The sequence below is a fragment of the Conger conger genome, chromosome 14 (assembly GCF_963514075.1).
Source record: "Conger conger chromosome 14, fConCon1.1, whole genome shotgun sequence".
NCBI lineage: Eukaryota > Metazoa > Chordata > Actinopteri > Anguilliformes > Congridae > Conger > Conger conger.
This window is the reverse complement of record NC_083773.1, coordinates 20,255,890-20,283,819: the sequence shown is the minus strand read 5'-3', so window position 1 is coordinate 20,283,819 and position 27,930 is coordinate 20,255,890. Positions and strand designations below refer to the sequence as shown.

At 46.1% G+C, this 27,930-nt stretch overlaps 1 protein-coding gene across 2 annotated transcripts; it reads left to right on the top strand.

The window, feature by feature from the left end:
- The first annotated feature begins 831 nt into the window (after positions 1–831).
- LOC133109292 (cell division control protein 42 homolog) lies at positions 832–16,438 on the top strand. Of its 2 annotated transcripts, none has more exons than XM_061218550.1 (6): positions 832–976; positions 2,912–3,055; positions 3,305–3,377; positions 4,515–4,624; positions 5,094–5,291; positions 12,056–13,601. In XM_061218550.1, exons 2-6 carry the CDS (start codon positions 2,951–2,953, stop codon positions 12,143–12,145), a joined length of 576 nt encoding a protein of 191 aa, XP_061074534.1. In that variant the 5' UTR covers positions 832–976; positions 2,912–2,950; the 3' UTR covers positions 12,146–13,601. The 2 variants fall into 2 exon arrangements, with proteins under 2 accessions (XP_061074534.1, XP_061074533.1); XM_061218549.1 differs by lacking the exon at positions 12,056–13,601 and adding an exon at positions 14,555–16,438 and having other exon boundaries at positions 833–976.
- The last annotated feature ends 11,492 nt before the right edge of the window (positions 16,439–27,930 follow it).

Genomic DNA, 27,930 nt, shown 5'->3' with positions numbered 1-27,930 from the left:
TGTTAAGCCCCATGCACGGCCTCTGAATCTCCCATAGGCTGACTCATCATACTCATTCATTTGAATGCAACGAGTAGTGTAAATACCGACTCTTTCAGGCTCTGCCGATCACACGTTGGTTGTGATTTTCTGGATAAAGACATTTTGGATGTAATGCTTATCTTGTACCCAGTTATGGGAAGATGGAGAACATCGTTTCTGTGGGTTTTATGCTACCCCTGTTTGAAAATTGTCAGTGTCGTCCTCTACGTCTTCACCCAGGGTTTCTTTCCCTCTGCATAACCTCTGCAAAGTGTTCGATATTAATCTTTATTCAGCTGGCTGCTTGGGCACTGAATTTGAGTTTGTGTGTGTGTGTGTGTGTGTGAATATGCGCATGTATGTTTGAGTTTGTTTGTATGAGTGTGTGTGTAAATATGTGCATGTATGTTAGAGTTTGTTTGTGTGTGTGTGTGTGTGTGCATGTATGTTTGAGTTTGTTTGTGTTTGTGTGTGTGTGTGTGTGTGTGAATATGTGCATGTATGTTTGAGTTTGTTTGTGTGTGTGTGTGTGTGTGTGTGCATGTATGTTTGAGTTTGTTTGTGTTTGGGTCTCAGGTGTGAGAAGCTGATGAGGTCATGGGGAGTTGAGCTGGAGTGTGAAAGCAGGCTCCGTCCCCCTCGCTCTCTCTCCCCCTCGCTCGCCCGTCCCGCTAAAGCAGCCCACTGCAGAGAGAGACGCAGTCAGCACAGCAGCAAGCTCCACCGGGAAGCCCCGCTAGCACGCTCGCTCTCTCTCTCCCGCTCACTCTCTCTCACCCGCTCGCTCTCTCTCACTCGCTCTCTCTCTCTCTCTCACCCGCTCGCTCGCTCTCTCGCTCGGTTGCTCATCCTCACGGCGGCGCACCCCCTCCTTCGGGCCGCCGCACCCCACCACCAGGTCCAGTCTGGGGGGCGAGGCTCCCTCTCTCCCAGAGCCCGACCCTGCAGCTCCAGCGTGAGTTCCGCCGCCCTGGGCTAGCAGAGCCCGTGACGCTAAGCTACGCTATCCTTTAGCCGGAGCGCCGCAGTGACCCAGTAACGGCTGAACGGGGAGGGGGCGGTCGGGGGGAGGGTGTGTTGGTCATTATGCAGCTGCTTTAAACACTTTCTGTGGTCTCCCGAGACGATAGCCGAACAGACTGCCGTTATTGATATTCATACACCCTGCAGAGTGAAAGATGCACTTGACCCTTCCTGCTTGCGTTGTGTGGCTGGGGGCTTTTGTTTGTGTACCTCGGTCGGTCAGTAACTGTGCTGCTGACTGTGTTTTAGTGCACCGGAGACCATAGCGTTTAGGATCGGTTTTCACAAGTCATTGTTTTTTGAGAAAAGATCTTCTATTTCAAGATGCTATGCTTGTTGCTTGTGAAATATGCCTGATGCTCGTGCCAGGAACCGCTGAATGTCAAATCGCTTATTTAAGAAACTCAATATGTAACTGCAGAAAATATTATTGTCTTAGCATTTCCACCAGATGCATTGAAATGTTAGAGGCTGAGTGGAGCTTACTGGGTTTACTGGTAAATTGCTATGTGCAACATTTAAGCCTGACCCATTTGTTTTGCACCCGTCCAGATCACCATAAGGTTTATCTGACCGTACCGGGTCACGTGAAGCCCCTGTGTGGTTGATTGAGCTGGGGGAGTAAAGCATTATAAGGGGGGGGGGGGGGGGGGGAGGAGTGGTAGTGAGGTTCTCAGGGAATAGGCACTTGACCTTGCTTCTGAGCTCCATTTGCTGTGGAACGGATAAAATCAATGAGGGTACAGCAGGTCCACTGAGCAGTAACACGGTTTGGGGTTGATTTATGAGGGGCGTATCTTTGTGCTGGCTGTCCCTTCTGGTTTAACACTGGGATGTCCCATTTTTGCAGGCAAATTCTGTCCATAATTGTGCAGTATTTGTCTGTATGTCAGTATATGATAAAGTATATGAACAAAATATATATTAGCTTTAACTGAATTGTATTGGCCGAGGGTACTGTCTTGCACAAGGGCACGCTGTCTCTGCTGTGTGTTTTCATAGTCTCTTTCGCTAATGCTAAGGGGTAATTAATTAGCCGTTTCAGATCTCCCCCGGGGGCTGCAGTTACGCACATTAAGCAGGAACACAATATAGAGCGACTCAGAGGCTCATAAATTACAGGAAACCCGGCTTCTCAGACTCCATTTTGGCTCTGCCCTCCAACACCATCAATAAGTCAGCCCTGCCCGCGGCGATAAAAGGCCCACGCCGCGCTGACGCGATCCCCGTTTGATGAAATCTGCGGGAGACGTTGGCGGATTGATGTAATCTGGTTTAATGCGGCGGTGGCGGTAGGGGAACGGTATGTGCTCATTTCCTGAGAGTTGTGCAGGGTCAGTGTGGAGTAGTGGTGTGAAATGCGATTCTATTTACTGAGTTGTTCACTTTTGATTCGTTCAGCCAAAAGAACAACTCTTTTGAATGACTCACTTCATTCACTTGATTCAGTAAGGCCAGAGAGCATAGGAACATCAGCACATGCCAAATAGTGTAAATAGTGCTATGGTACTCTCGATAAGTACTGCTATTACTTTAGCTAATTACTGGCCTCTCTACCCAAACAGTACAGTGCTCTTGCAGGCAATTTTGATGCCTTTTCTTTTTCTTGGTTTCTCCATTTCACGGGTTTTAGCACCTGGAGCGAACTAAGAATGGTCAGCTTGTTTCTGTTTTTACTTGAAATCAGCAGTCGGCTCTGAGCCCAGAAAGCAGGTAAGGCAGGTACACTATGCTTTCATCGAGAACTAAAGTGCTGCAGCGCTCCAGAAGTTTAATTATTCTTTTTTTTAGCTGAAGAAGTCTTGGTGTGAGGTGCAGTGGGTGGAGTGGTGCATTGCTAACCTGCTCTTCTCTCCTGCTTTTCCAGATCTTGAATGAGAATAGTGGATCCTAACAAAGCACAGCTATGCAGACCATAAAGTGTGTTGTCGTGGGCGATGGTGCTGTGGGTAAAACCTGTCTGTTAATCTCCTACACAACCAACAAGTTCCCCTCTGAATACGTACCAACGGTAAGAGTCCCCCTGAGGTGTGTGTGAGAGAGACCCCTAAAGTGATGCATGCCACTGATGTATATATATTTATTGTAAAGTATGTTGGCTCTGGAAATTTGGCAATTTAGCACAATTTAAGATGACAAATTCAGAGCTGTTATTTATTAGCCTTGATAACACTTGTCCAATCATTACTAGCCCCTGCATGTAATTGCAGATAACATATATATACATATATATATATATTTTTTTTCTTCTTCCCTGCAGGTCTTCGATAACTATGCAGTAACGGTTATGATTGGAGGGGAGCCGTACACCCTGGGATTATTTGATACTGCAGGTACAGCACACAGGGCTTTGCACTGAGATGTTTTAAAGTAAAATGGCACCTTTCCCAATTCAGTGCAAGACACTCACTATCTGTGGCATTATGATCCATTGTCCTTCACCACATGTAATCATGCAGTTGTGTGTGCCATGACTAGAGTACATAGGATCTGCAAAGCTGCACCTTTGAGTTCAGTTTCAATAAGCTTCAAAAGCTTTCTCTAATTTTCAATGTGGCCCTGTTCTGAAGAAGAACGTTTGTTAGCGAATTTGTTCACACTGGCTGACTAAATATACCGTTGCCTAGTTACCTCAACATTTCTGACTCCTTACTCACCTGTTAGAATTTCAGAATTTAGTAGCTTAAAGTGTTTTGCAAGGATAGCTTTCACAAATTCTTCTTTCATAAATATAAAAATGTTTATACATTTACAAAACAGTTGTAGGCTGCATACAAAATGTTGTGCAATTTAGTTAAAAAATTATGTTTGGATTTATTACTATTATTATTTTTATTATTATTTTTATTATTATTTTTATTATTATTATTATTATTATTATTATTATTATTATGAATTTTAAAGCTGAAGCTAAAAACAAACCTTTTTCACAAAACAGTGCACAGCATGCTCAGTGTTTAGTGTATTACTTCTCACTCTGTGTGCAAGGAAGTATAACGTGTAAAAGTCTGGTCAGAAAACTGTGGGGTAAACTTGGCAATGTTCGTATGCCAAAATGATTTTATGTGCTTGCCAGTGATACTGAGCTCCGTCTGCCCAAAGACTGTTTCCTTTTTAAGTGAAATGCGATTTCAAACAAGGGCTGAACATGGCCACCCATTATAAACAGATTTTTGTTGTTGGAAAGTGGAATTTTCTGCATTCCTGGCATTCATGCAGGGTCTTAAGTTCTCGTGTGGTTGTTTTTTGAGGGAGTGCGTTTGCCTGCCGTGTTGTCAGGCGGAATATTCTGGAATTGGTGTCCCTTTTTCCTCGAGCAGCTGTTTATGGGCAGGTCTGGACCGTTCGACACAGTCCAGGCAGGATGATAGTACAGCGGTTTCTGTGAATGCCTTCTTGCCTGGTCTCTTGGTTTGCTGTGTAAAAGACTGCATTGGTCTAAACGGTGACGTTCTTTCTCCACTCCCCAGGTCAGGAAGATTACGACAGGTTACGACCCCTGAGCTACCCTCAGACAGATGTCTTCTTAGTCTGTTTCTCTGTCGTCTCCCCCTCTTCATTTGAAAACGTTAAAGAAAAGGTGGGTCTGTTTCTGTCATTGGGTCATGTGGCTGCATCCACTATTGCTTGTGATTGTGATACCCGTGTGGTCGCACAATATATCGAATCGCATCTTTTCAAATGTAGTAAGAACGCCACCATGTGGCCTACAGGCAATCTTTTTCTTTCATCATAACCTGATGCAGGAATAAAAGCTTAATCACATATCTATTGGGTGGGACAGCCAATCAGCAGCAAGACCTTGTAACTTCCATGTGATTGAAAAAGGAAATCGCATGATCACACTCACGATGTACAACCTTGCCACCGATAGTCTGCCTCAGATTGCAGTTGCATATACAGCAAATACACGTCTACACTTGGGGAAAAGTAACGAATTCCTAATTCTGCTTGTTGTGGAATCCAGTTGTCCTGGGCCGCCTCATGTCCCATTCTGAAGACCCCCCTCCTCCCCAATTCTGACTCCTTCTCTCTCCTTTCCCTCCCAGTGGGTACCTGAAATTACTCACCACTGTCCAAAGACCCCTTTCCTGCTGGTTGGGACACAGATCGACTTGAGAGACGACCCTTCGACGATCGAGAAGCTCGCCAAGAACAAGCAGAAGCCCATCACCCCGGAGACGGCCGAGAAGCTGGCCCGTGACCTGAAGGCGGTGAAGTACGTGGAGTGCTCTGCCCTGACACAGGTAAGAACACACCTGCACAGGCAGCTCAGAGCCGCTGTTATGCTATGGGCGTCATGGTGCAGTGGTTAAGCATGGTTATGGGTTCCACTCCTGGCCCACTGGATCCTCTCTGCGTGGAGTTTATATGGAAAAATATTTGTCCATTTCTACCCAAAAACAATGTATAATTGTTGGCTAGAAAGCCAAACGTATAAATTGAGCTAAGTTTGCTCAGGAAATTTGACTTGGCATAGTAGCTAGCCAATTAGCTAATTAGAGCACACACAATGCTGCCATGCAGCTGGTGTAACAGGTAGAAACAGAGCACCAGCGGAGGTGAAACTAAAATAGTTTTAGTTTAGCATTTAGCATTTTGTCATGCTAGACCATTGCCGTCATTTCTGTGCACTGCGAGGGAGTGGCTTTGCTGACTTTTACACGCGGACAGAGTGCAGTAATGTAAAGGGTGAGCTGTAGTGTGTGCCCTCCACAAAATATTGTGATATTTTCATGTAAAAGACAGCAGATGGTTCAGAAATATGCTGCCTGCTCGGTTCTTCCCTGCCTCTCTCAGACAGAGGGGAACAATCCCTGCAGCTGTTAGGATAGCAACGTGCATTTTGTCAACCAGTGATTCAGGAAAAGAAAAAGGCCACTAAACTTTGGTCTTGTGGGATTAAAAAAAAAAGTGTAGGTGGAAACCTGCATGTATTGTACTGTAGCATGTTACAAACCAGACAGAGGGGTTCTCGTTACCGCACTTTAATCTCCTTAATCACTCGGCACATTTCCAAAAACAAGAACAGTTTTCAACCAGCTCAAAACACACGAGTCTCACCCTCGCTTCCGCGTGGTCCCTCCCCTTCCTCCCCCCTGACCCCAAAACAATCCCTCCCTCATCAACGTCATCAACAGTCTCTTAAAGTAACAGTAACAGCTACTAACCAGAACTCAGTCCGTTACACTACCTCCCCCCCACAAAGTCACTCGCCCCGAGTGACCACTCAAAGTCTCTCAGGTATCTTGGAGGTCTTACTCTCCTCCAGGCCCGCCTGGGCGGGGAGGGGTGGGTGGGCGACATTCCATCGGGGGGGAATTTGGGTGGGGAGGGGCGGGGGGGTGACAGTCCATCAGGGGAGGAGTTGGGTAGGGTGGGGCAGGGGGTTGATAGTCCATAGGGGGGGGGGGGAATTGGGCGGGGCGGGGTGGGGGGGAGTCGGGTTGTCAACCCGGTTACCGCGCTGTTCACCCCCTTCTCCTGGGGGGGTGCCCGTGCCCCAGTAGGGGGCCAGTCTATCTCGATGCAGGGCGACTCTCCTACCTCTTGCCGGCAGCTGGACCCTGTACACGACTTCGCCCAGTCTCTCGAGGACCCTGCAGGGCCCCATCCACTTGCTGTCCAGTTTGGGGCACCTGCCTTTCTTTCTCTGGGGGTTGTAAACCCAGACCAGCTCCCCGGCCGTGAAATGCTGCCCTTTGGTGTGCACGTCGTAATTTCTCTTCTGTCTCGCCCCTGCGCTCCGTAGCTGATTTCTGGCGAACTCGTGGGCACACTCCAATCGATCCTGCAGCTTCCGGGCATATTCAAGCCCCGGGGGGTCCGCCGGGAGGTCGGGCGGCCTGCCCATCATCATCTCAGCCGGGGTCCTAATCTCCCTGCCAAGCATGAGAAGGGCGGGGGAGCAGGAGGTGGAGTCTTGCGTCGCAGACCGGTACGCCATCAACACCAGGGGGACATGCGCGTCCCAGTCTCGCTGGTGTTTAGCCGTCACTATGGCCAGTTGCTGTCCCAGCGTGCGGTTAAATCTTTCGACTAGTCCCTCGCTTTGCGGGTGGAGGGGTGTGGTGCGAGTCTTGTGGGAGCCAAGCTTTACGCACATGGCCGCAAACACGCGGGATTCAAAGTTTCTGCCTTGGTCAGTGTGAATGACCTCCGGGACCCCCAGTCTGCTGAACATCCCCTCCACCAGCGCATCTACTATCGTCTCTGCTTCTTGGTCCGGCAGGCAGTACGCCTCCGGCCACTTAGTGAAGTAATCCATGGCAGTGAGGATGTAGCAGTTACCTTTCTCTGAGCGAGGAAACGGCCCGAGCACGTCAATCCCCACTCTCTCCATGGGACAGCCTGTCGGAGACTGCTGGAGTTGGCAGTGAGATGTGCCCGTGGGGCCTTTACGTGCTGTGCAGCTGTCACAGCGGCGGCAGTAATCCCCCACGTCCCGCCCATGTTGGCCCCAGTAGAACCCCTGACGAAGGCGGTGGAGCGTTTTGTTGACCCCGAAATGACCAGATCCAGGGGCTCCGTGGACTGATTGTAGCACCGTTTCCCGCAGGGCCCTGGGCACGACCACCTGCCACAGCGTCTCCCCTGTGGCCGCGTCTTTCCACCCCCTCTGCAGTACCCCGTCACACAGACGCAGGTTAGGAAACATACTCCACAGTCCCTTTGTAGCCCTCAAACACAGGCTGATTCCTTCCAACCGGGGTTGGTGTTGTGCCGCTACCCACGTGAGCACGGGTCTGATGTCAGCGTCCTCTTCCTGTTTGCGTCTCCACTCTCCAGTTTCGATAGCTGTTAGGGCCGCTGTTGCGCATCTCACTCCTTGTCGCAGCTGCTCCTCCTCCCGCACCTCTCTTCTTTCACAGTAGCGACAGCCGTCAGCGGCGCAGGGCCGGCGGGAAAGCGCATCCGCGTTCCCATGCTGTCTACCCGCACGGTGGATCACGTTGAAGTCGTACGCCTGTAGTTCCTCGATCCAGCGTGCCAACTGACCCTTTGGCTCTCTGAAGGTCATGAGCCACTGCAAGGCGGAGTGGTCACTCCTGACTGTGAAGTGGAGGCCCCCGAGGTAATACTTGAAGTGTTCGACAGCCATGACCACGGCGAGCAGTTCCCGCCTGGTGACGCAGTAGCGGCGTTCGTGCTTATTGAGTGATCCGCTGTAGTTCGCCACCACCTTCTCCCCCTCCGAGGTCACCTGCGACAGCACCGCCCCCACGCCGACATTGCTGGCGTCCGTGTCCAGTATGAAGGGCAGGGTGGGGTCGGGGGGGGGTGAGGACGGGGGCCTCCAAGAGGGCCTTCTTCAGCGAGGTGAATGCTCTCTGACACTCGTCTGTCCAGATGAACTTCTCCCTGGGCCGTTGCAGCCGGAACAGGGGTGCGGCTATTGTGGAGAAGTCCCTCACAAATCTCCTGTAGTAGGAGGCTAGTCCTGTGAAACTTTTCACTTCGGAACCGGAGCTGGGGGTGGGCCAGTCTTCCACCGCCTGCACCTTTTCATGCGTGGTGCCGATGCCGCCAGAACCCAGCTTGTGCCCCAGAAATCTGACCTCCCGTCTCATGAAGCGGCATTTCTGGGGGTTTAATTTCAGACCCGCTGCAGTCACCCTCTCCAGTACGCGTCTGAGCGCCCTGAGGGCCGTCTCAAATGAGTCTCCATGGGCCAGGATGTCGTCTAGATATACGACACACTCCTGACGGGGGATCCCAGCGAGCAAGTTGTCCATCAGCCTCTCGAACGTGGCGGGTGCATTGCAGAGGCCGAAAGGAAGAACTTTGAACTGCCACAGGCCCCCGTGTGTGACGAAGGCGGTTTTGGGTCTGGCATCGGGGGTGAGGGGGACCTGCCAGTATCCGCTGCGTAGATCCAACGACGTGAACCAGGAGGACCCTGCCACCGCATCGAGGGACTCGTCGACTCGTGGAAAGGGGTAGGCGTCCCTTTTGGTCACGCCATTGAGGCGTCTGAAGTCCACGCAGAAGCGCCAGTCGTCCTTTGTCTTCTTGGGAACCATGACGATTGGAGCGGCCCAGGGGCTGGTGGAGGGTTCAATGAGTCCAGCACGCTGCATGTTCTGTAACGCCTTCTCCGCCGCTGCCTGTCGAGCCATCGGAAGACGGCGGGGTCTCATCCTGATGGGCGGGGCATCCCTTGTGTCGATGCTGTGTTGGGCTAGGTGGGTCTGGCCCACGTCATCCTCTGATAGGGAAAAACTGTCCTTAAACTCTAATAACAGCTGCCACAGCAGGCCCTGTTCAACGTGAGACAGTCCATCACAGTTCCCCTGCCACACCTCCCTCTCTCCATCTTCTCCCCCCCCACTACCAGTCGGTGCAGCGGGTGTGGGGTGCGGTTGCGCCTCTGTGGTGGTGGGCGGGGTATGGGGCAGTATTGGGTGTCTATCCGGGATGCAGACGGAAGTCGTGTTGGCCGCTGCCTCGGTTGCCAGGACTGCAACGGTGGGGGCCGGGGAACGTTTCGGCTGGGTGGGTTGTCTAGTCATTTGCACTACGTGTCCGTCTGGGAATGTGAGTGTCCCCCTCTTGGTGCTAATCACACAGTCCAGTTTTTTGAGTACGTCCAGTCCCAATATGCAGTCTTCTAGTTCCGCTACCCATATTGGGCAGTGAAGTCTCTCCCTCCCCACCTCCACAGTCTCTAATGTCTCCCCCACCATGGGTGCCCGGTCCCCAGTGACTGTCTGTAATCTCACCGTGGTGGGTAAGACTGTGGTCCCGCTCCCCACCGCGTCGGGTCTCACCAGGGTGGCTGATGAACCCGTGTCAACCAGTGCGGAGCAGCATATCCCCCCAAATGTCACCGGGGCGTACCAGCAGTTTCCTGTCCCCGTCCGGCCCAGCATAACGACTTGCACCTGCTGGCCGCCCTCACCCTCCCCTGTTTGCAATGTCCCCACCTGATCGTGTTGTGTTGTCTCCCTGCCTGTGCAGGGTCGGGACGCCGCCCCGGGGAGTCGCACCGTCCCGGTTATGCGTTCCCCATCCCGTTTCCCGGTTTCTCAGCCGTGTTGGGGCACTCTCTGGCCAGGTGGCCGGGCTTTCCACATGCCCAGCAGAGTCTCGCGCCCGTCCATGGCCGCTGTTGCCCACTCAGCGAGGCAGCCCGCACCAGTTGTGTTAGCTCCACCGCCCAGGCCGGTGCCGCTTCACCCCTCGCTGACACACCAGCAGCTCTCACCCTGGGTGCGTCCTCCAACGTAGCGGTAGGGGGGCCAGCGCCCAGCATCTCCCTCTCCGAAGCCAACTCCAATGCCTCCAGGAGAGACTTAGGATGAGCCAGCAGTGTCTGGATACGCAGGTCACTCGGCAGCAGTGCCTGCAGGAAGTGGTCTCGAGCTAATTCACACATAGGCGCGGTGAACAAGCCCTTCCACTTCATTGGCGAGGTCTCTCAATGGTTCCCCGGGCCGCCTCTTCCGACTGCACAGCTCGGAGCGGAGCAAGCTGGCTGCTGAACATTGTCCGAATCGCCTCTTTAATGCCCCCACTAAAGCATCATAGTCACTCCTATCATCGGGGGTCAGTAACAGCAGGCTCGACAGCGCATCCCCAGAAAGGCACATTGCAAGCTGGAGGGCCTTAGCTTCATTGGACCAATTGTTAGCCCGGGCTAACAGTTCAAATTGTGCATGAAAAGCCTCCCAATCAGCCTTGCCATCGTACCTGGGGGTCTTCACTGAGAGAGGAGCCACGTTGACGTTATCGCTCCCCGCGGCCAGCGGCCCCCTGCGCGCCGCACGTCCGTCCATACTGTGGGCAGCCGGTTTAAACCCGGCCTCAGCAGCCATTTGAGCGGTCATTCTCCTCACCCGCTCTCTGCGCTCTGCCTCCTTGGCAGTTTCGTGTCGGCTCCGCTCACTGTGTTCCGCCTGCCAGGCAGCCGTGTATCGACCCCACGCGCTGTTTTCCTCCTCCCGCTTGATCTTGTTCACTTCGCCGGGCAGCATGACTCCGTTTGGGAGGATTTGAGTGCGTTAGGTTAGCTTAGGTTAGCGGTGTAGGCGTACTTCCCTCGTAGCTTCGTCTCTTTCTTTCTTATTATTTATTTTTACTTCTGACACCAGTGTAGCATGTCACAAACCAGACAGAGGGGTTCTCGTTACCGCACTTTAATCTCGGCACATTTCCAAAAACAAGAACAGTTTTCAACCAGCTCAAAACACACGAGTCTCACCCTCGCTTCCGCGTGGTCCCTCCCCTTCCTCCCCCCTGACCCCAAAACAATCCCTCCCTCATCAACGTCATCAACAGTCTCTTAAAGTAACAGTAACAGCTACTAACCAGAACTCAGTCCGTTACAGTACATTTATAGGGGAAATTGTCAGGTAAGTTTGAGGGTGTCCTCTTTAACAAGTTAATGCGGATTAAACCCAACTTGGGTAAAAAAAGAAAAAGAAAAATGAAAGCAAGAAAGTGGAGATGCACGTGTGTGTGATTGAGACACAGGGTCAGATGCTGAAAGTCTTGAGTTGTGGGGTCTTCACTGTTGCCCTCTGCTGGATGGACTCGGTACTGCTCTGAAGGGTTGTGGCCACATTTTGTCTATGTGGGGAAGCTGCTGACCAAGCAATCATTTTGTAAGAAGTCATTGTAATTTTCATTCAGCTGTGTGATTTTATTCGTTTTGAAATAAGAAGCGGCAATTGACTAACATTTTAATTTCCCAAACAGACTATAACCAGTTTTTTAAGTTATTGTTTTGTGTTAGCTCATCGTGAGCATTCTGTAAATAGAATCTAGAGAATTAGCGGTCTAGATCTGTGCCGTAATAAATGGCAAGGTCAGTACCTTTCTTTACCGTGCGTCCTTAGTCTAGATTAGCTCTCTAATTTCTACACCAAGAAGCTTCTAGTTAGGACACCTAGATCCTAGTCTCTCTCTCTCTCTTTGCAGTAGGTTATTGTCTTTAATAAATGTGCACTAGAGCTTTAAAGCTTGCTTTCTCTCTCTCTCTTCCCTCCTCTCCCCTGTGTGTTTGTAGAGAGGTCTGAAGAATGTGTTTGATGAAGCTATCCTAGCTGCCCTTGAGCCTCCAGAAACGCAGAGAAAGAGAACGTGCTGTATATTCTAGTTGTGCCACAACACCCCCCCCCCCCAAGAAGTGCTGTACATTCTAGCTTCCCCCCCCCCCCCCACCCTGAGGAGGTGCTGTGTATTCTAGTCTAAACCCCTCGCCCCACTTGAACAGAACTGCTGTATATTGTACCTGTTCCCCATGTAACAGAAGTGCTGTATATTTTAAGATTCCTTCAGCTCCTCCTCTTTTGTTGGTTTGCCACATCTGTTGTCCCCACATGTAAAAATGCTTTTCTGCCCAATAAACACGCCAACACCATATTAAGCTTGTTCGGCTATGACCTCTAACCCTTCTGATGAGCTCCTGCTTCCTGTCAATCTGCGATTACTTATTTGGCCGTTCAGTTTTTTGGGCCTTGTGTTAAGGCTGCTGCTCATGTTCTTGTGTCCAGCGGGAGTAAGCACCTTCTCTTCTCCTCATAGTCTATTCTGTAGAGCAGTGCTCCCCATCCCTGTTTCTGGAGATCTACCGTCCTGTAGGTTTTCACTCCAACCCAAAAAAAACATTATTGGTCGCATCAGGTGTGCCAAATTAGAGTTGAAATAAAACCTACAAGGAACTCCAGGAACAGAGCTGGGCAGCTCATGGCAATTACTGCCTTTTTTATTTTTCTGTTTATTTAATTAATTTTTGTATTTATTTACTTTTGCAAAATTTCCGTTGTGAAGTAACACTTGATTTCAAGATTTTCCATGCCATTATGTTAGTGTATGATTTATTTTGTACATCTTCCAATGTTTCATAGAAAGTTCAATGATAAATTAAATTCTAAATGAGGTTTGAGAATTAAGAACCCAGTATACTCTTGTGGAATGATGTGTGACTTGAATAAAGGAAAACTGAAATGGCTGTCCTGTTCCTGTCCCTCATTTACTCAGGGGTAGCACACACAGAAGCGTAGCTGGATTTTTATTACTTATTTACAATAAATAATGCCTTCTGCACAATTATACAGGGCAACCCGCTTACTAGAATTGTATCCTTTCCAGATGACCAATTTGTTATGTAAAATATAATAAAAAATTATTGGATTAAAATTCCAAGGTCGACAATGCGATGCTTGTATGTAAACTTCCGCTGTGCTCCAGTGCTGTCCACTAAGCTGAGCCGAAACCAGTCCATTTCATATTTTTATATGAGAATAACTGATGCGTGTATTGTTGTCTTATTCTAAACATCCAGCAATGTTCTGAAATTTGTTTTGTGGTTTTGTGATTTTGTTGCAATCATACAGTAGTTACTTGTTATTCATTTTACTGCCATTTAGCTGTCATTTGGAGCAGAAACTTACCTCATGCATCTAGCCTAATCCCTGTGCCTCAGTTCTGCTGTTTCCATAACTGAGTGGAGCTTTCCCTGCTTCTGTGTTGTGTATCCACCAGACATTTCGTTTTGTCCCTGTTTTTGTAAGTAATAAACCGGCCTGAATAAATTATGCTTTGCTGAAAAATGGCGTGCTTACTTAATGCTGGTGGAGCTAATAAACCACATTATTAATAAACCCCACACAAAGGCAGCCTTGTACACCAGCGTTTGCTCATTCTCACACTGGCCGTTAACTGAGGGGCGTTAAGGCTCCTCTGAAGATGTTCTCCAGCCAATAACAATGCAGCTGGGGGGGGGGGGCCCAATCACAGTCACTTAAGGCAATCGGAGAATGACGGATCTGGAAGCTGAGCTGGTGTGTGATGTCTTCATTGTGTGTGTGGGAGTGTGTAGACCACTAGTATTTACATTTGATAGCCTTCACAAACTAGTGGTAAGGGTCTAAAACAGGAATGTCAAAATGATATATATCTTGTGAGCTGCTTTGGGCAGCCGCCATTTTACCACTACCCGTAATAATCCTGCAAGTGTCCATTATTCTGTACTGTGTGTCTATATTGTTGATGTCCTTTGATGTTCTTTGGTATGTGTACACGAATAAATGTATGAAAATGTGAGTGTTTATTTTAAAGTCCAAACCGAGGTTGTGCTTGTTGGGTTATGCCGCCCTTCTTCCTCCTCCTCCTCTTCCTCGCCTGCCCCCGTGTTGAAGCAGACCTGTGTCTGATCCTGTGTCTCTCCGTGTTCCTCCACTTTCTTGTTGGCATCTCTAGTGGGGTCTGCCACTCCCCATGCGACAGATAAGCTAATTAGTGAAATCAGGAGGTGTACTGAACAGTTGAAGCAAATGCCAGCAGACACTGCGGCCCGCAGGACGTGGAGCTGATTAGCAGTGGTCTAGTGTATTCACAATACAAAATGAAGCCATCTTCTGTGGCCATTTTGTAAGTGTCCCCCCTCCCCTCACACTGTCGAGGCTGGGGGTGAAGGACTCATGATGAAAACCCTCCATTTTGACGCATGCTGACTCCCACCCTCCTCTCTCCTCTTGTATTTCCTCTTCCTTTTTCTCCACAGAAAGGGCTGAAGAACGTGTTTGACGAGGCCATTCTGGCAGCCCTCGAGCCCCCGGAACCTAAGAAGAAGCGCAAATGTGTCCTGCTATGAGCACGCCCCCTACACCCACCCCCCCTCCCAAATAACCCTCACCCCAACTCCACCACCCTTGCTCTGCTAAGGCTGATCATCAGCTTTGTACCCTAAAGCAATGTGTGTTAAACATAGTTTGATTTTACTCCAGGGATCGACTCTGCGTACATCACAGCCAATGGGAAAAAACTAGTCTCTTTGACGATCATCCCATCAATGCAATGTTGTAGGCCTTTTTTCATTCAAGCTGGATAAGAATCCAAACTCATGGGTGTTTATTTTTTATTTGATTTTTTTATTGTTTTTTTTTTTTTGTTTTTTTAAAGGGGGAGGGGGCTGCAGTGACCCTGTATCTTAGTGATGTGATTGGCTATGGGGAATTGCTTGTGATTGTGTGCCACAGCCAGAACACCCACCAACTGATCAACAGATGCTGATGTAAGGTAGTTTATTAAAAGGAGTGGGGTCAGGTGGGAGGTGTCCAGTCCATGTAAAATGGTCGTCCCAGAAAGAGACTGTGCCCATCATGACTAATGGAGTTTCTGCAATGCCCCCGTCTCTCCTCGATTGGCTGGACTCCCAGGCCATGCCCCCAGTAACAGGCTTTTGAGTGACAGAGCTCTCAGTTGGAGAAATGAGCTTGTTTCTAATGGTCGGTATGTCTGTCATCTCTTCCCAAAACCAAATGATCTAATGAACTGAATGCAGCTTGTGCCTTCTAGTCTGCAGACAAGCACATCTCATTCCAAAACCTCTCCATCCTGCTAAACCTAGAATACGTATAAGAATCCCCACCTCCACCCCACCCCAAACCACAACCCTAGTGCTCGGTTGTGGACATTTGAGACATTAACCAGATTAATGTAAGGGTTTGTCTGTGAGGAGCATTTTAACTGCAGAAGTGGGACTGAGGAGTTGACTAAGGAAGAGCAGGGAACTTCAACAGTGTTAGCAGAACAAGTGGGGGAGTGTTCGGATGCCAGGGACCAAGGGGGCGTTTAAACCAGCGTGTTATCATGTATGTAGGAAAGCCTCTGTATTTAGGTTAACAAAATTAATAATAATGTAAGCTGGTAAAAATCAATGTTTTTAGATTCCAGTGTTATGCATTTTTACCAAAATCGACTTTTGTTCTTTTTCCTTTTTTTGAGCCGTTTTTATAAAGGATACTTTCACACCTTTCACCAATTACAGGCTGGATTACATCCAAACTTTGAACCACCCGTGACGGATAAGAAATAGAAGATTGATGAATTGTTGTTGTTTTTTCCCTCCCAACGTGAATTTTGAAATGCCTATTAGCTGTTCCTATTTTTTCCCTTGTTTTAATTGGCAAATAACGTTTGGAGCAAAGTTTTCATTTTATTCTTTGTCTGTTGTTTGTACACGCATTCTTTAAAAAAAATATTAAACTTATACCTTATTGGCCTTTATTACTTTTAACACCCTTTTCTTTTCCAAGTGAGCTTAACGGTCACAAGTGCTGCCTTTTCATAAGTAAACTAACTGTCCACGCCTATTCAAAATCTGTTTTTGAAATGCGGAGGATGAGATCAGTACTTATTTCACTGTTGTCAGTTTGGTTAACAGTGCGAATATATGATTGGAATTGGGTGGCTTTACTAATCTTTTTAGGAGTAACCCCACTGGCTAATCCTCTATGGGATGTGCTTGAGAAGTGTCCAGAAACTTCTGGAAAAGTGACAGATGAACAGCATCAAGACATTACTAATCTGCGAGGAGGTTGGCTGTCTGTTTGCTCAGATTGTTTCTATCCAAGAAAGCTGCATAAAATTCATGAATTAAGCAGAACTGCTCATTTATTTGTTTTTATGTAGTGTTCAGTATGTGTGTGGTAAAAAGGCTGACTGCTGACACGGGTTATTTATATAGGTTAATTTACCTCATATGTTGATAATTAAAATCTTGAGATTTTAATTATCTGTCTTTTTCCAAAGACATGTGAGCTTTATTATTAGTCAACTAAAACTGATTCAGGATTCTTCCGGAGGTGGTCTTATAGGATTCAAAATTTTTCCTGGGTTGCTTGATAAAGGACCCTGATCTTATTTGTGGCCACACTTTAACCACAAACGTTCCAGGTCCCAGTCAAGCACCTTAGCCTCTAGGCAAGAGGCACCTTAGCCACTAGGCAACAGGCACCATAGCCACTAGGCAACAGGCACCTTAGCCACTAGGCAACAGGCACCTTAGCCACTAGGCAACAGGCACCTTAGCCACTCGGCAACAGGCACCATAGCCACTCGGCAACAGGCACCTTAGCCACTAGGCAACAGGCACCATAGCCACTAGGCAACAGGCACTTTAGCCACTAGGCAACAGGCACCATAGCCACTCGGCAACAGGCATCTTAGCCACTCGGCAACAGGCTGCCCTGATAGTTCATATGCTCAAAGGTTGCATCATCTAGTTATTGCTGTATTCCAACACCTTCAGTCGGGACCGCATTGAAATAATGTTGACACGACTGGTTTTATTTGAGAAATGTTGCTGTTCAGTGCACTCATTTATACTTCTAACTGACGTTTCACACCACAGTGAAAATTTCAAGCAATTAATTTAAATCCAGCACAGGGAGGTCTCCTGATTATTCCAAACTGAATACTGTAATATGGGTGCATCCAAAATGCTACAGTATGGAATTGTGCCATGCTCTGAATGATGGATGCACTCCATTCCAGGGATGTAAGCTACACACCGTGATACAGGATGCCGGATGTCTTTGTGTATTGAGGGTGAAAGCAGGAACAGCATGGTGGCAATCTGCTAGATTAAACCTGCCTCACACACACTCGTGGTCTGCTATATGTAATGGAACACAGGCCCAGGAAGTCCCTACACAGCCTTGTGTTATGAGGAATTTCCAGAGTGGGGCAGACATGAAATTGCAGTGTGTAAACAAGATCTCCAGCGCAAGAGGCCGGTGATCTAGACTAAGAGTTCCCCACATCCTTACATTTCTTTTTGCATTCACATTCACATATTGAGCAGATGTTTTATCAAGAACAACTTGCACACAATTTTTGCAAAATAATAAATGCTATTTGTAATGCACAAAACAGTTACAAAGTGCTATACACAGAATAAAATAAAACAATAATGTGGTTAAAATACAAAACAAGCACAAAGTACAAATAGCAGAATAAATGCCAGCTAAAAGCAGCATAAAATAATAATAAAATAGAAATAAACTTATCCGAGACTAAAAGAATACCATGCTATAAAAGTATGTTTTTCAGGAGTGATTTAAAAGAAGACAGTTTACTAGTTTGATGTCCGCAGGCAGGCTGTTACAAAGCACCGGATCTAGGTGCAAGCAATGCATTTATACAGCTGTATAAATGCTTTTGCAATTCAGTTAGAGTATCTTGCTCAAGGACACAATGGCAGCAGCCCATCTGAGAATTGAATCCACAATCTTTGAGGTACAAGCCCCTAATTTCCCTAATTATGTTACACTGCCACCCCTCTCCACTGCAGCAGGTCTGTCTGCACTGTTCTGATGTACTTTCCCAAAAGGCACTGTCGATCACCCCACAGTACTACAGCAGAACTGGCGCTGATTGGAGGTGAGGTACGTCGCTTGGTGATAACTGCTGATGACCTGTGTGTGCCTGGGCTACCCCAGATGGAATGAAGTCAGTTACATTTGAGCCACTGCCGACTCCCAGTCATGGTTGGCTTGTGATATAGACAATGTTCTCAATTCTCTTGGTTACAAGTGCCAGCTAATAGTCATGGCATACAACTGGGCCACTCTGCAAAGCCATACCAAACATCTTTATAACTGACTTGCCAGGGTTAATGGGCGAATATGGACATAAATTAGTCATACTTCGAAAAAACACCTGTTTCTGTTTGGTACCACAAATATGCTGAACAGTTTATGCAAAACAACTAGAACAATGATGAAAATTTTAGGATCCCAATCAGTTTTCAACTTTAGCAAGAACTGAATAAAGCTGGCCTAAAACCCAGTATGCACACAGTGGAAGAATGGCTCTAAAAATTATGTAAGAACTAGATATAATATATAACTATATAAGATTTTTCTAATACATTTTGAGTGTATTTACTGTTTAGCGAGGCATTAATAGGTAAAACATGACAATCTGTTCTATTAGTATTACTGTGGTGTGTGTGCTTCATGTGGGAGCGTTTGAGACTATTTCTGTTGAACAACATTGACCAAATTGAAGTGAAAATCTGACAGGTTGTTGGCAACACACATTAAAGAATAAATTGCAGCAATCCAAGCTGTGCTCTTTAAAATGGGACAATTCCCGCAGGGAACAGGTGTTCCAAGAGTGTAATGTGTAAGGGTAACAGAATACTTAGCTCTGTGTTTTGGCAGAGCTACTTGGATTTGGCAGGGCTACAGTGCGATACATGATTGCAAGTTAACATACATTATACAACGGATAGGTCCAGTCCATTGTCTCTATTCGCCATTTGCGTTCTAGCTGTGTACCAATATCCACAATATATGCATTGCTAAATGGAACGTTCACACATCTTTTAATATTAGTCCACGTTTGTAGATCAGCATTATCTACTTTTTAACTGAAATGAATGAAAATTAATGTTATCATCATCTTGTTGCTAGTAGCCTACCAAAGTAAAACAGAATGAGGGATTTTAAAGTGCCCTTTGACCTTCTCTGGGATTTGGAAAGGAGTCAGATCGAAATAACAGCAAGACCACTGAACACTGGCGACACTATGAGTTATTGCAATAACTGCTCATTATCTGGCAATGTCTAGATAAATGACTACAACAAAGACACATGACTTGTGTGTCAGTGTCGTCAGGTGTGCGTGGGGATACATTATGGCTAGCTAACATTAGCAATACCTTTTCTTAGCAACCAATAAACTACTGTTCAGCAGAAGAATACATTTACTATAAACGATAGTTCCATTAAAAATACATTCATTTTAAGTTTGTCTTGTCTTTCTTTTGTGAAATTTTCTAAGATAAATGTGGTAGCTCCGCTTTGTGCCTTACCACCTCACTAGCTGTGCCAATATCCACAATATACCACAGGTTCTCACTCCATAATGCTAAATTAAACCACAGTCTTGGTAAATACACGATTCTCATTGGATGCTAGGTGGTGATTAAATTTGTATTATCCATCAATATTTGGCAGACAGTAGTAATCAGGCCAAGCCTAATCAAAGTTCTAAATTCCTAAGCTGCCTGCAATTTGCTGCAATTTACGGAGACCCAAAGCGATAGGTGTGATGCGCAGCTTTTTAAAAAATTGAACAGGACTTTGTCATGCCAATAAAATGATATGCATTTAAAAAAATGTGAAATCGTTTTGTGAAGTAACGTTACATTGAGATATTAATAGCCATAAGCGCTCTTATATTTTGTTATTTTGCTAACTCTAGCTAGCTAATGTAATGATGTTCATTCATTCATTATCCTAACCCGCTTATCCTGAACAGGGTCTGAGGGGGGCTGGAGCCTATCCCAGCATACATTGGGCGAAAGCTGGATCACCAGCGAACAGTTTTCGAATGATGCAGTCATGATAACCATTAGGGGATAGGATGGAGCCTGTGAATTTCAATGTGTTTCTATTTTCGTTTTTGACTTTGATAAGACTTGTTTTGGAGAAGGAATATGCTGTGAGACTGCTTTATGAATGCTCTCATCATGAATACTATCATTGTTACATGACAAGGGAATGACGAACTACGATCTAATTGGAATGTTCACCAATTTTCTTGAAACACTTTGTGTTAGCCGAACCTTGACGTGACTCCTGTCAGTCAACGGACATCACTAGAGCTTGATATGTCAGTCAAACAGCCAGCCCTGTCATGTTCTGAATTTGTGACACGGACATTAGCAGAATTTTCCATGGAGTGCATTGTTGGGTGGACATGGGAAGGGTGGCGTTCTATGGTGTGTTGCATGAGCCATTTCATGCGCTGGGCCTGAAACGCCCTTTGTTGCAGATCGCTCTTGTTTTCATTCAGCGGCTGTCCCCTTTCAGAGATCCTCTGCCTTTCATGACACTCTATGGTGCCATTGACCATACATTGTCTACCATCGAGCTGCAGTTAAACCCTTTTGTTGCAACAGTTGGGCAGCTTTTATATAGATTTAAGATAACTCATTTGAAAGCCTAACTCCCCACCCCCCTTATTATAACCCCCCTCCCAAAACTCTTCCAAACTCCAAGCAAGCAGCCGTGTTAGAACTTGTTCAGAATGGACAGTCTGTCTGGTTTCTCATAAATCTTAATAAAACGGTGGGCTTTTGCAACCACTGTGTCCAGCTTAGTCTGAACATAAGCATGTTGACCGGGCAATTGGCTCATTGATGCTTACTGATTGGCCCACAGTCTGGCTGCCTCTGCCCTGCTAATCACATCTTTAGCACCCCAACTTTCACCATTAATCCTGTTTATTCACCTCCTTTACTTTTACCAACAAAACATTTCACACAAATTATTTGTTCGATTTTATAAAATGGGCAGGACAAATCTCGCAATCTGATAGGCCCATAGGAGTGCTAAAACGTCTATATACCACTGCTGTGAGTTCTAATGCTTGTTTACAGCTCTATTTTGAGTATTACCCTGCAGCAAAGCAGCCATTTGAGTCAAAATGGAAAAACCCAGCCACATAAAATCTTTGGAAGCAGGACAGGCTTATCAAAGTAGAATTAACAAATGCCTCTTCAATAATAAAGGAAACTGAAATATTTTTCCCCCCCTCCCCATGAGGCCTCACTGCAAGAAGGTAGGATCAGAAAATCAACCAGAGGCCCACGTTACAGCCTTTCTTAAGCCCAAAAGACAGGGCGTCGCCACACCCTGATTGGCCAAGAGGAGAATGCACCAGGCTGCTCTCAATGACCAATTAACAGCCAGCTCCCACACCCTGAGCTGCAGGTGAACCAATCACTCTCCAATCAGCCCAGTGGCTGTTTACTCTGCTGCAAACTGAAATCTAAATCGAGGAAAAAAATCCCGAAATAAGCGAAGAACTAAAGGAACAACTAGCCAGCACCAGAAAATGGGTGACTGCTACATGACAGATACTGACTGGAGTACACTAAAACTAATCATTTTAATTTGAATTCATACACTCACACAGTGTATAAAAATTCATGAAAGTCTTGAAGTGTTATTATCAGTTTTGAGCAGAACTCTTCTCGACTAAAATAAAATAAAATAATAAAATACTTGTTGAGATGGTTGGTTTTTGCAGTGTGCACAGCATGTTCAAACTGAATGTATGCATGTGCATGGTTAACTATGAACAAAAGAAAACCATGCATGACCGAAGCCTTAACCTGGAGTGCAGCCTCAAGATGCACTGCAAGACCTGCAACAGCAGACACCTGCTCATACTCCACGAGGTCTCAGAACAGATACCTGAAAGGATCCGACTGAACCTGGAAACTCCCTCTTGCTGCACAGCCTCAGAAACCGTTCCCTGCCAAGCTTGGAGAAGAGGAGTTCAGAAAGTCGACATTCTGTAGCCTCACCTCTACCACAGAAATCGCAAGCACCCCAGACGTCAGCAAATTTAAAACGTTCAGCATGGGGCTGCAGAGGGAAGCCCCTCAGCCAACAACTTCAGGGAAGCAGAGATAACACTTTTTCAGTGAGCACAGCAGGATTGTTTTGCTTCTGAAATTGCACTCCTGAGAGCGGGTAAGCCAGTGCCACACGGCAGCTGCCTCATCAAGCTCACCCTTGAGTTTGATGACACTGTCCAGGTGGTTTGAGTAGGAGGTTGTTTACACTATAGCCCTCTGCTGGATCAAGATGCAGTACACCCAACTTTGCTTGACCCTCAGCACCAAATCACAAAGCAGTGGTTTTGATGATGATCTGTTTCACCCAGGTTTTGAGCGCGTGTTCGCTGAAGTGTGGGAAAATATTGGATTATCTGTGGCAGAGAAGCTGTCTGACATCACCAGCGGGAGTGTACCACATGCCAGAAATAGCGTGCTTCTCCACAGATTCTTAAAATAGCAGATCTGCCACCAGCGAGATAGCGCCTCCTCAAGCCTGCATTTTATTCCACTGGAGTGGATTGATTCGATAAGGTTAAGATCGGCCATCGAAATGAGAAGAGATGGGGTATAATTTCAAAGGGGGAGAATGAGAGCTGAAGGAAGCCTTTACTGCACTCCTACCAGAATATCAGGCTCAACTCGCTAGCCAGCTGATCCAGTTTTCCTTTAACCCACCAAGTGCACCCCACTTTGGCTGTTGGGAGCGAGAAACCTCTTCCCTTAAGCAAGCTCTCTCGGTAACCCTAGGTGCTCAGTCAGTCACTGAAGACGTTTTGAAGACTGCTCATTGAAATTGAGGGAATTCTCAACTTTAAACCTCTTTAGACATTACTGATCCTGACCCAGTTACTCTGAACACTCTGCTTATGGGGTGGCTTGATGCATCTCTACCGCAAGTTGTCTACACTGAGACAGACCTACTGAGTTGGCGAAGAGGGCATCACAGCCAGCAGTTGGCAGACCATTTCTGGAAGCAATTTCTTAAATGCTACCTGCCTGGCCTTCAAGCCCGCCAGAAGTGGCAGACAGAAGCACCGGATAGGTCGGTACCACGACCATGATCGTAGATCCACAACTACCACGAGCACTCTGGCCTGAGGGACAAGTCTCTCAAATCCACCCTGGACCTGACGACAGAGTTAGGAAGGCGGAAGTGCAAGTCAGAGAACAAACCTACCTGTGTCCAGTGGCACGGATTGGCAGCCTTGCCAAATTAGACTCCCTCCATTAAGGACTTCCCTTTACCAGAATTATAGTTCAGATTTCCACAAGAAATCTGGGGGTGTCTGGTAAAAAGGCCAAGCATATTCGTCAGCGTTTGAAGTTTCTGTTTTCCTACACGTTGACTCAGCTGTTAATCAGCACTTGCAGCGACCTCTCGGACACACCCGGAAAACCCGCCTTTTCCTTCTTCATCGGCTAGCGAGACAACAGTCATACCTTGGAGAAACAAAACTTTAAAATGTTTTAAGCGATTTCTCCTATACGGAACTTTGCTGCTGCAAACATTCCAAAGTGTTGTGCATACATCAAAACTGTAAGTGTCCAGTTCATATTTGTGGAAGGGAAAATGTATATTGTTAAGTCGATCTGTATGCTATTGCTACTTCTGATGGTTTGTTACTGCCTCAAGCGAGTTTGCAATATGTAATTATCCACAAATATTGTTCTGTTGCACTATCGACGGTTTTATCACTGTATGTGTACTGTGCGGAAGATATTATTTACTTTGGTAATGCAGTTTAGTTAACTTGCCAGCTGTAATGTTACTGAAAAAACTGGGTTTTTATGTTTAAGCTGCAATAGCTAAACATGCATATTAAAGTGCATGTTTAATGTTTGTATGTCAGTCAGCAATAGGCTGTGTGTGTGTGTGTGTGTGTGTGTGTGTGAGTGTGTGTGAACAGAACAGAACAGTGGTGATGAAGATACCTTATTGAAGTCAACATTTATCTCTTACCGGACATCCTGCAGTGTGTCTTCATTCTATATCAGCCAAAATCAGGCATAATTCAACGGGTGAGGGCTACAAGAGCTGACTGCTCATTTCACCCCAGAAATGCAAAGAATGTGTTAATGCTTTGCTTAGAGATGTGGTGCCCCTCAAATCTACTCCTATAAAAATCAGATGCTGTGTGACACCTTTCTGTGTCCTGGGAGATTTACTGGGGCTGCAGACCTTTATTTCTCCTTATTGTGCTGTGCGAGAAAAAAACCCTGGAACTGAGACATGAGCAAACCATAAAACTCTCCTCACCCATGCGAACACGCTTGCTTGATTGAAGTAGTCTCCAAAAGATTTTTTTTTGTTGCACAGTAAATGCTTGCGTGTGTTTATTTACCTCTTAATTGTTATGCGCCGCTGGCGATGGGATTAGGCAGAGAAAAGAGAAATATCAGTTTATGGCTAATCCATACCTACCTTTAACTTTGCCGTTGCAAACACGTTCAGTTCAATGTTGTACAGCATACGTGGGTACTTGTTCAGCAAAGCATCCACAAGAGGATTTTGCGTGAGAAAACTTCAGAGACTGAGAAATGGGCTGTTTAGCTGGACGAAAGCTACATCGTGTGAGGGCATACATTGAATATACATACTTTACCTACAAAATCTCAAATCCCTCTCTTGGTGCAGGGGTCCTCAACCCTGGTTGTCTTATGCGTCATTTTTATTTTTTATTTAAAAATCGCCAAACCAATCTTGGCCAAATAAACCAGGTGGGCTAATAATTAAGTTGATTGGTAAAGTAGTTTGAAAACAAACAGAGCCTGAGGTTACCCAGGACCAGGGTTGGGGACCCCCCTTGTCACAGTGTATGGTGTAGTACTGAACTGGGAGACAAATACATCTAAAACCACATGGCATGAGGCAATCTCAAATAAATAATATTTGTCATGTATTATGCTTCATACTTATGCCGTAAAGGTTTTAGAATATGCCCCATTCATCAAAACCAGGCAGCTTCACTTAGTCAAATTCTGGCAAAACAAAACTAATCATTTGTACACCCACACTGCCCCCTGTTGTTAATCTGATTCAAGAAAATACCAAGCACTGCAGTTTATGTAACCATGGTAACATTAGGTGCGCTGTGTGGTTCCATTAAAACTCCTGCACTAGAGTGTACTATCATTTCCAGCAGCCTGTTGTACCTGTATGACGTAAGTTCAAACGTAAATTCAGAGTCACCAACTGATTTAGTTCCCCCGTTGAGTTAAATACCACTTAAAATGTACACCTATTCCCTACTTGGAGAATAGGTGTCATTGTCATTCCTAAAACAGCCGCTGATTTGAAGGATAGGCAAAGTTCAGCGCGGTATAGGCGAGGAGCGCATTCTCCCCGATAGATAACCCCTTTCATTTGTATGATGAGATTGATGATACTTTATTTCAGTTGTTGGAGAACAATACATATTATCAAATAAAGAAACAGTCCATCCAGTTAACGCCCATAACGCGTCACCAGCCGCCGTTGGATTGTACAGTTTAGCCAACGTATTGACGTTAGGAGGGCACGAGACGTGAATAGCGATTTGTTTTTAAACGAGGGTGATTGGTCTGAATATTGAAACGTCACTGTATGCGACAATGTTTTGGGTTACCTGTGAATTTAGCGATACGTATACGTATTAATTGTGCAACCGAACAAAGACAACTTTAGTTTAAACTAAGTTGTTACAACGTAACCTTTAGTGTGGGCTTTACACTTTATCTTGTGATCAAACTTATATTGGTGCAACAGGCTGCTGATCTTTACCCGTTTATTTCCCGAGTTACAGAAGATGCGACTTGTTTTGAAACAAAGTCGAATTTCCGAAAATGCCATATAGAAAGCTACTGCGAACTTAAATGTTTCAGCATTTGACTTGATGCTCCTCGAGAAAGGAAAAGAATACAGGCAACAGAGACTAAGGCTAGTTCCCATTTATTGTAAATTGTATGCTAACTGCAATCCTGTATCCTGTAACCTACTGTTGCCCTACCAAAACTCAGAGCTAAGTATTCTGTTACCCTTACACATTGCACACTCGGAACACTTGTTCCCCGGGGGAATTGTCCCATTTTAAAGAGCAAAGCTTGGATTACTGCAATGTATTCTTTAATTTGTCTTGTCAACAACCTGTCAGATTTTCAATTAATTTTGGTCAATGTTGTTCAACATAAATAGTCTAAAACGCTCCCGGACCAAGCACCACAGTACGAATAAAGCAGATGTTTATTTTCCAATGAATGCCTCATTAAACAGTAAATACACTTAAAGTTGATTAGGCAAAAAACCGAAAACAATCTAGCAATTATTACTTTTTAGAACCATTCTCTTGGTAACCCACTGTGCAAACTGTGTTTTAGGCCAGCTAAGGTCTCAACTTTATTCAGTTCTTGCTAAATTTAAAAACTGAGTGGGTTCCTAAAATTCACATTCTTCCAGTTTATTTTGTACATAAATGAGACTGATCACAAGTATATCTGTGGAAACAAACAGAATGAGAATACAGCCGTTTCTTCACAATTTGCCCATTAACTCTGACAAGTCAGTTATGAAAACGTTTGGTACGGCTTTGCAGAGTGGCAGTCAGTAAAAGTTGTACGCCATGACTATTGGCTGGAACTTGTAACCAAGAGAATTGAGAACATTGTCTATATCACAAGCCAACCATGACTGGGAATCGGCAGTGGCTCAAATGTAACTGACTTCATTCCATCTGGGGTAGCCCAGGCACACACAGGTCATCAGCAGTTATCACCAAGCGACGTACCTCACCTCCAATCAGCGCCAGGTCTGCTGTAGTACTGTGGGGTGATCGACAGTGCCTTTTGGGAAAGTACATCAGAACAGTGCAGACAGACCTGCTGCAGTGGAGAGGGGTGGCAGTGTAACATAATTAGGGAAATTAGGGGCTTGTACCTCAAAGATTGTGGATTCAATTCTCAGATGGGCTGCTGCCATTGTGTCCTTGAGCAAGATACTCTAACTGAATTGCAAAAGCATTTATACAGCTGTATAAATTCATTGCTTGCACCTAGGGCTCCAGTGCTTTGGAATAGCCTGCCTGAGGATATCAAACTCACTTCTTAAAACATACTTTTATAGGATGGCATTCCTTTGGTCTTAGTATTTCTTCTTTGATATTGCTTTTTGCTGGCATTTATTGTGTTATCAATTCCTTTGTTGTGCTTGCTTTGCATTTTAAACACATTGCCTTATTTTATTCTGTGCAAAGCACTCAAACTCTTTTGGAAAGTCCTACACATATAAAAGTGCTATAAAAAAAAATGCATGCAAGTTGTTCTTGACAAAACATCTGATAAATATGTGAATGTGAATGCAAAATGAAATGTGGAGAACTCGTAGCCTGGATCACCGGGCACTTGAGCTGGAGATCTTGTTCACATACTGCGATATAATGCCTGCCCCACTCTGGAAATTCCTCATAACATAAGGCTTCTTTAGTCTCCTTGCAATCACATCCGGCCATCGTTATTGTGGTAGTCATGTGGAAACTTCCTTGGCCTGTGTTCTCTTACCTACAGCAGATGACTGGTGTATGTGGGGCAGGTGTATCCCAGCAGACTGCAACTATGGCACTCCTGCTTTCACCCTCAATAGACAAAGAAATCTGCCATCCTGTGTCACGGTGTAGCTTCCATCCCTGGAATGGAATGCATCCATCATTCAGAGCATGGCACAATTCCGTACTGTAGCATGTTGGATGCACCCATATTAGAGCTTT

Coding starts and splice junctions, on each gene's coding strand:
- LOC133109292 (XM_061218549.1), top strand. CDS start 2,951: ATGCAGACCATAAAGTGTGTTGTCGTGGGCGATGGTGCTGTGGGTAAA. Junction 3,056..3,304: donor CCTCTGAATACGTACCAACG/GTAAGAGTCCCC, acceptor TCTTCCCTGCAG/GTCTTCGATAACTATGCAGT. Junction 5,292..14,554: donor AGTGCTCTGCCCTGACACAG/GTAAGAACACAC, acceptor TTTTCTCCACAG/AAAGGGCTGAAGAACGTGTT.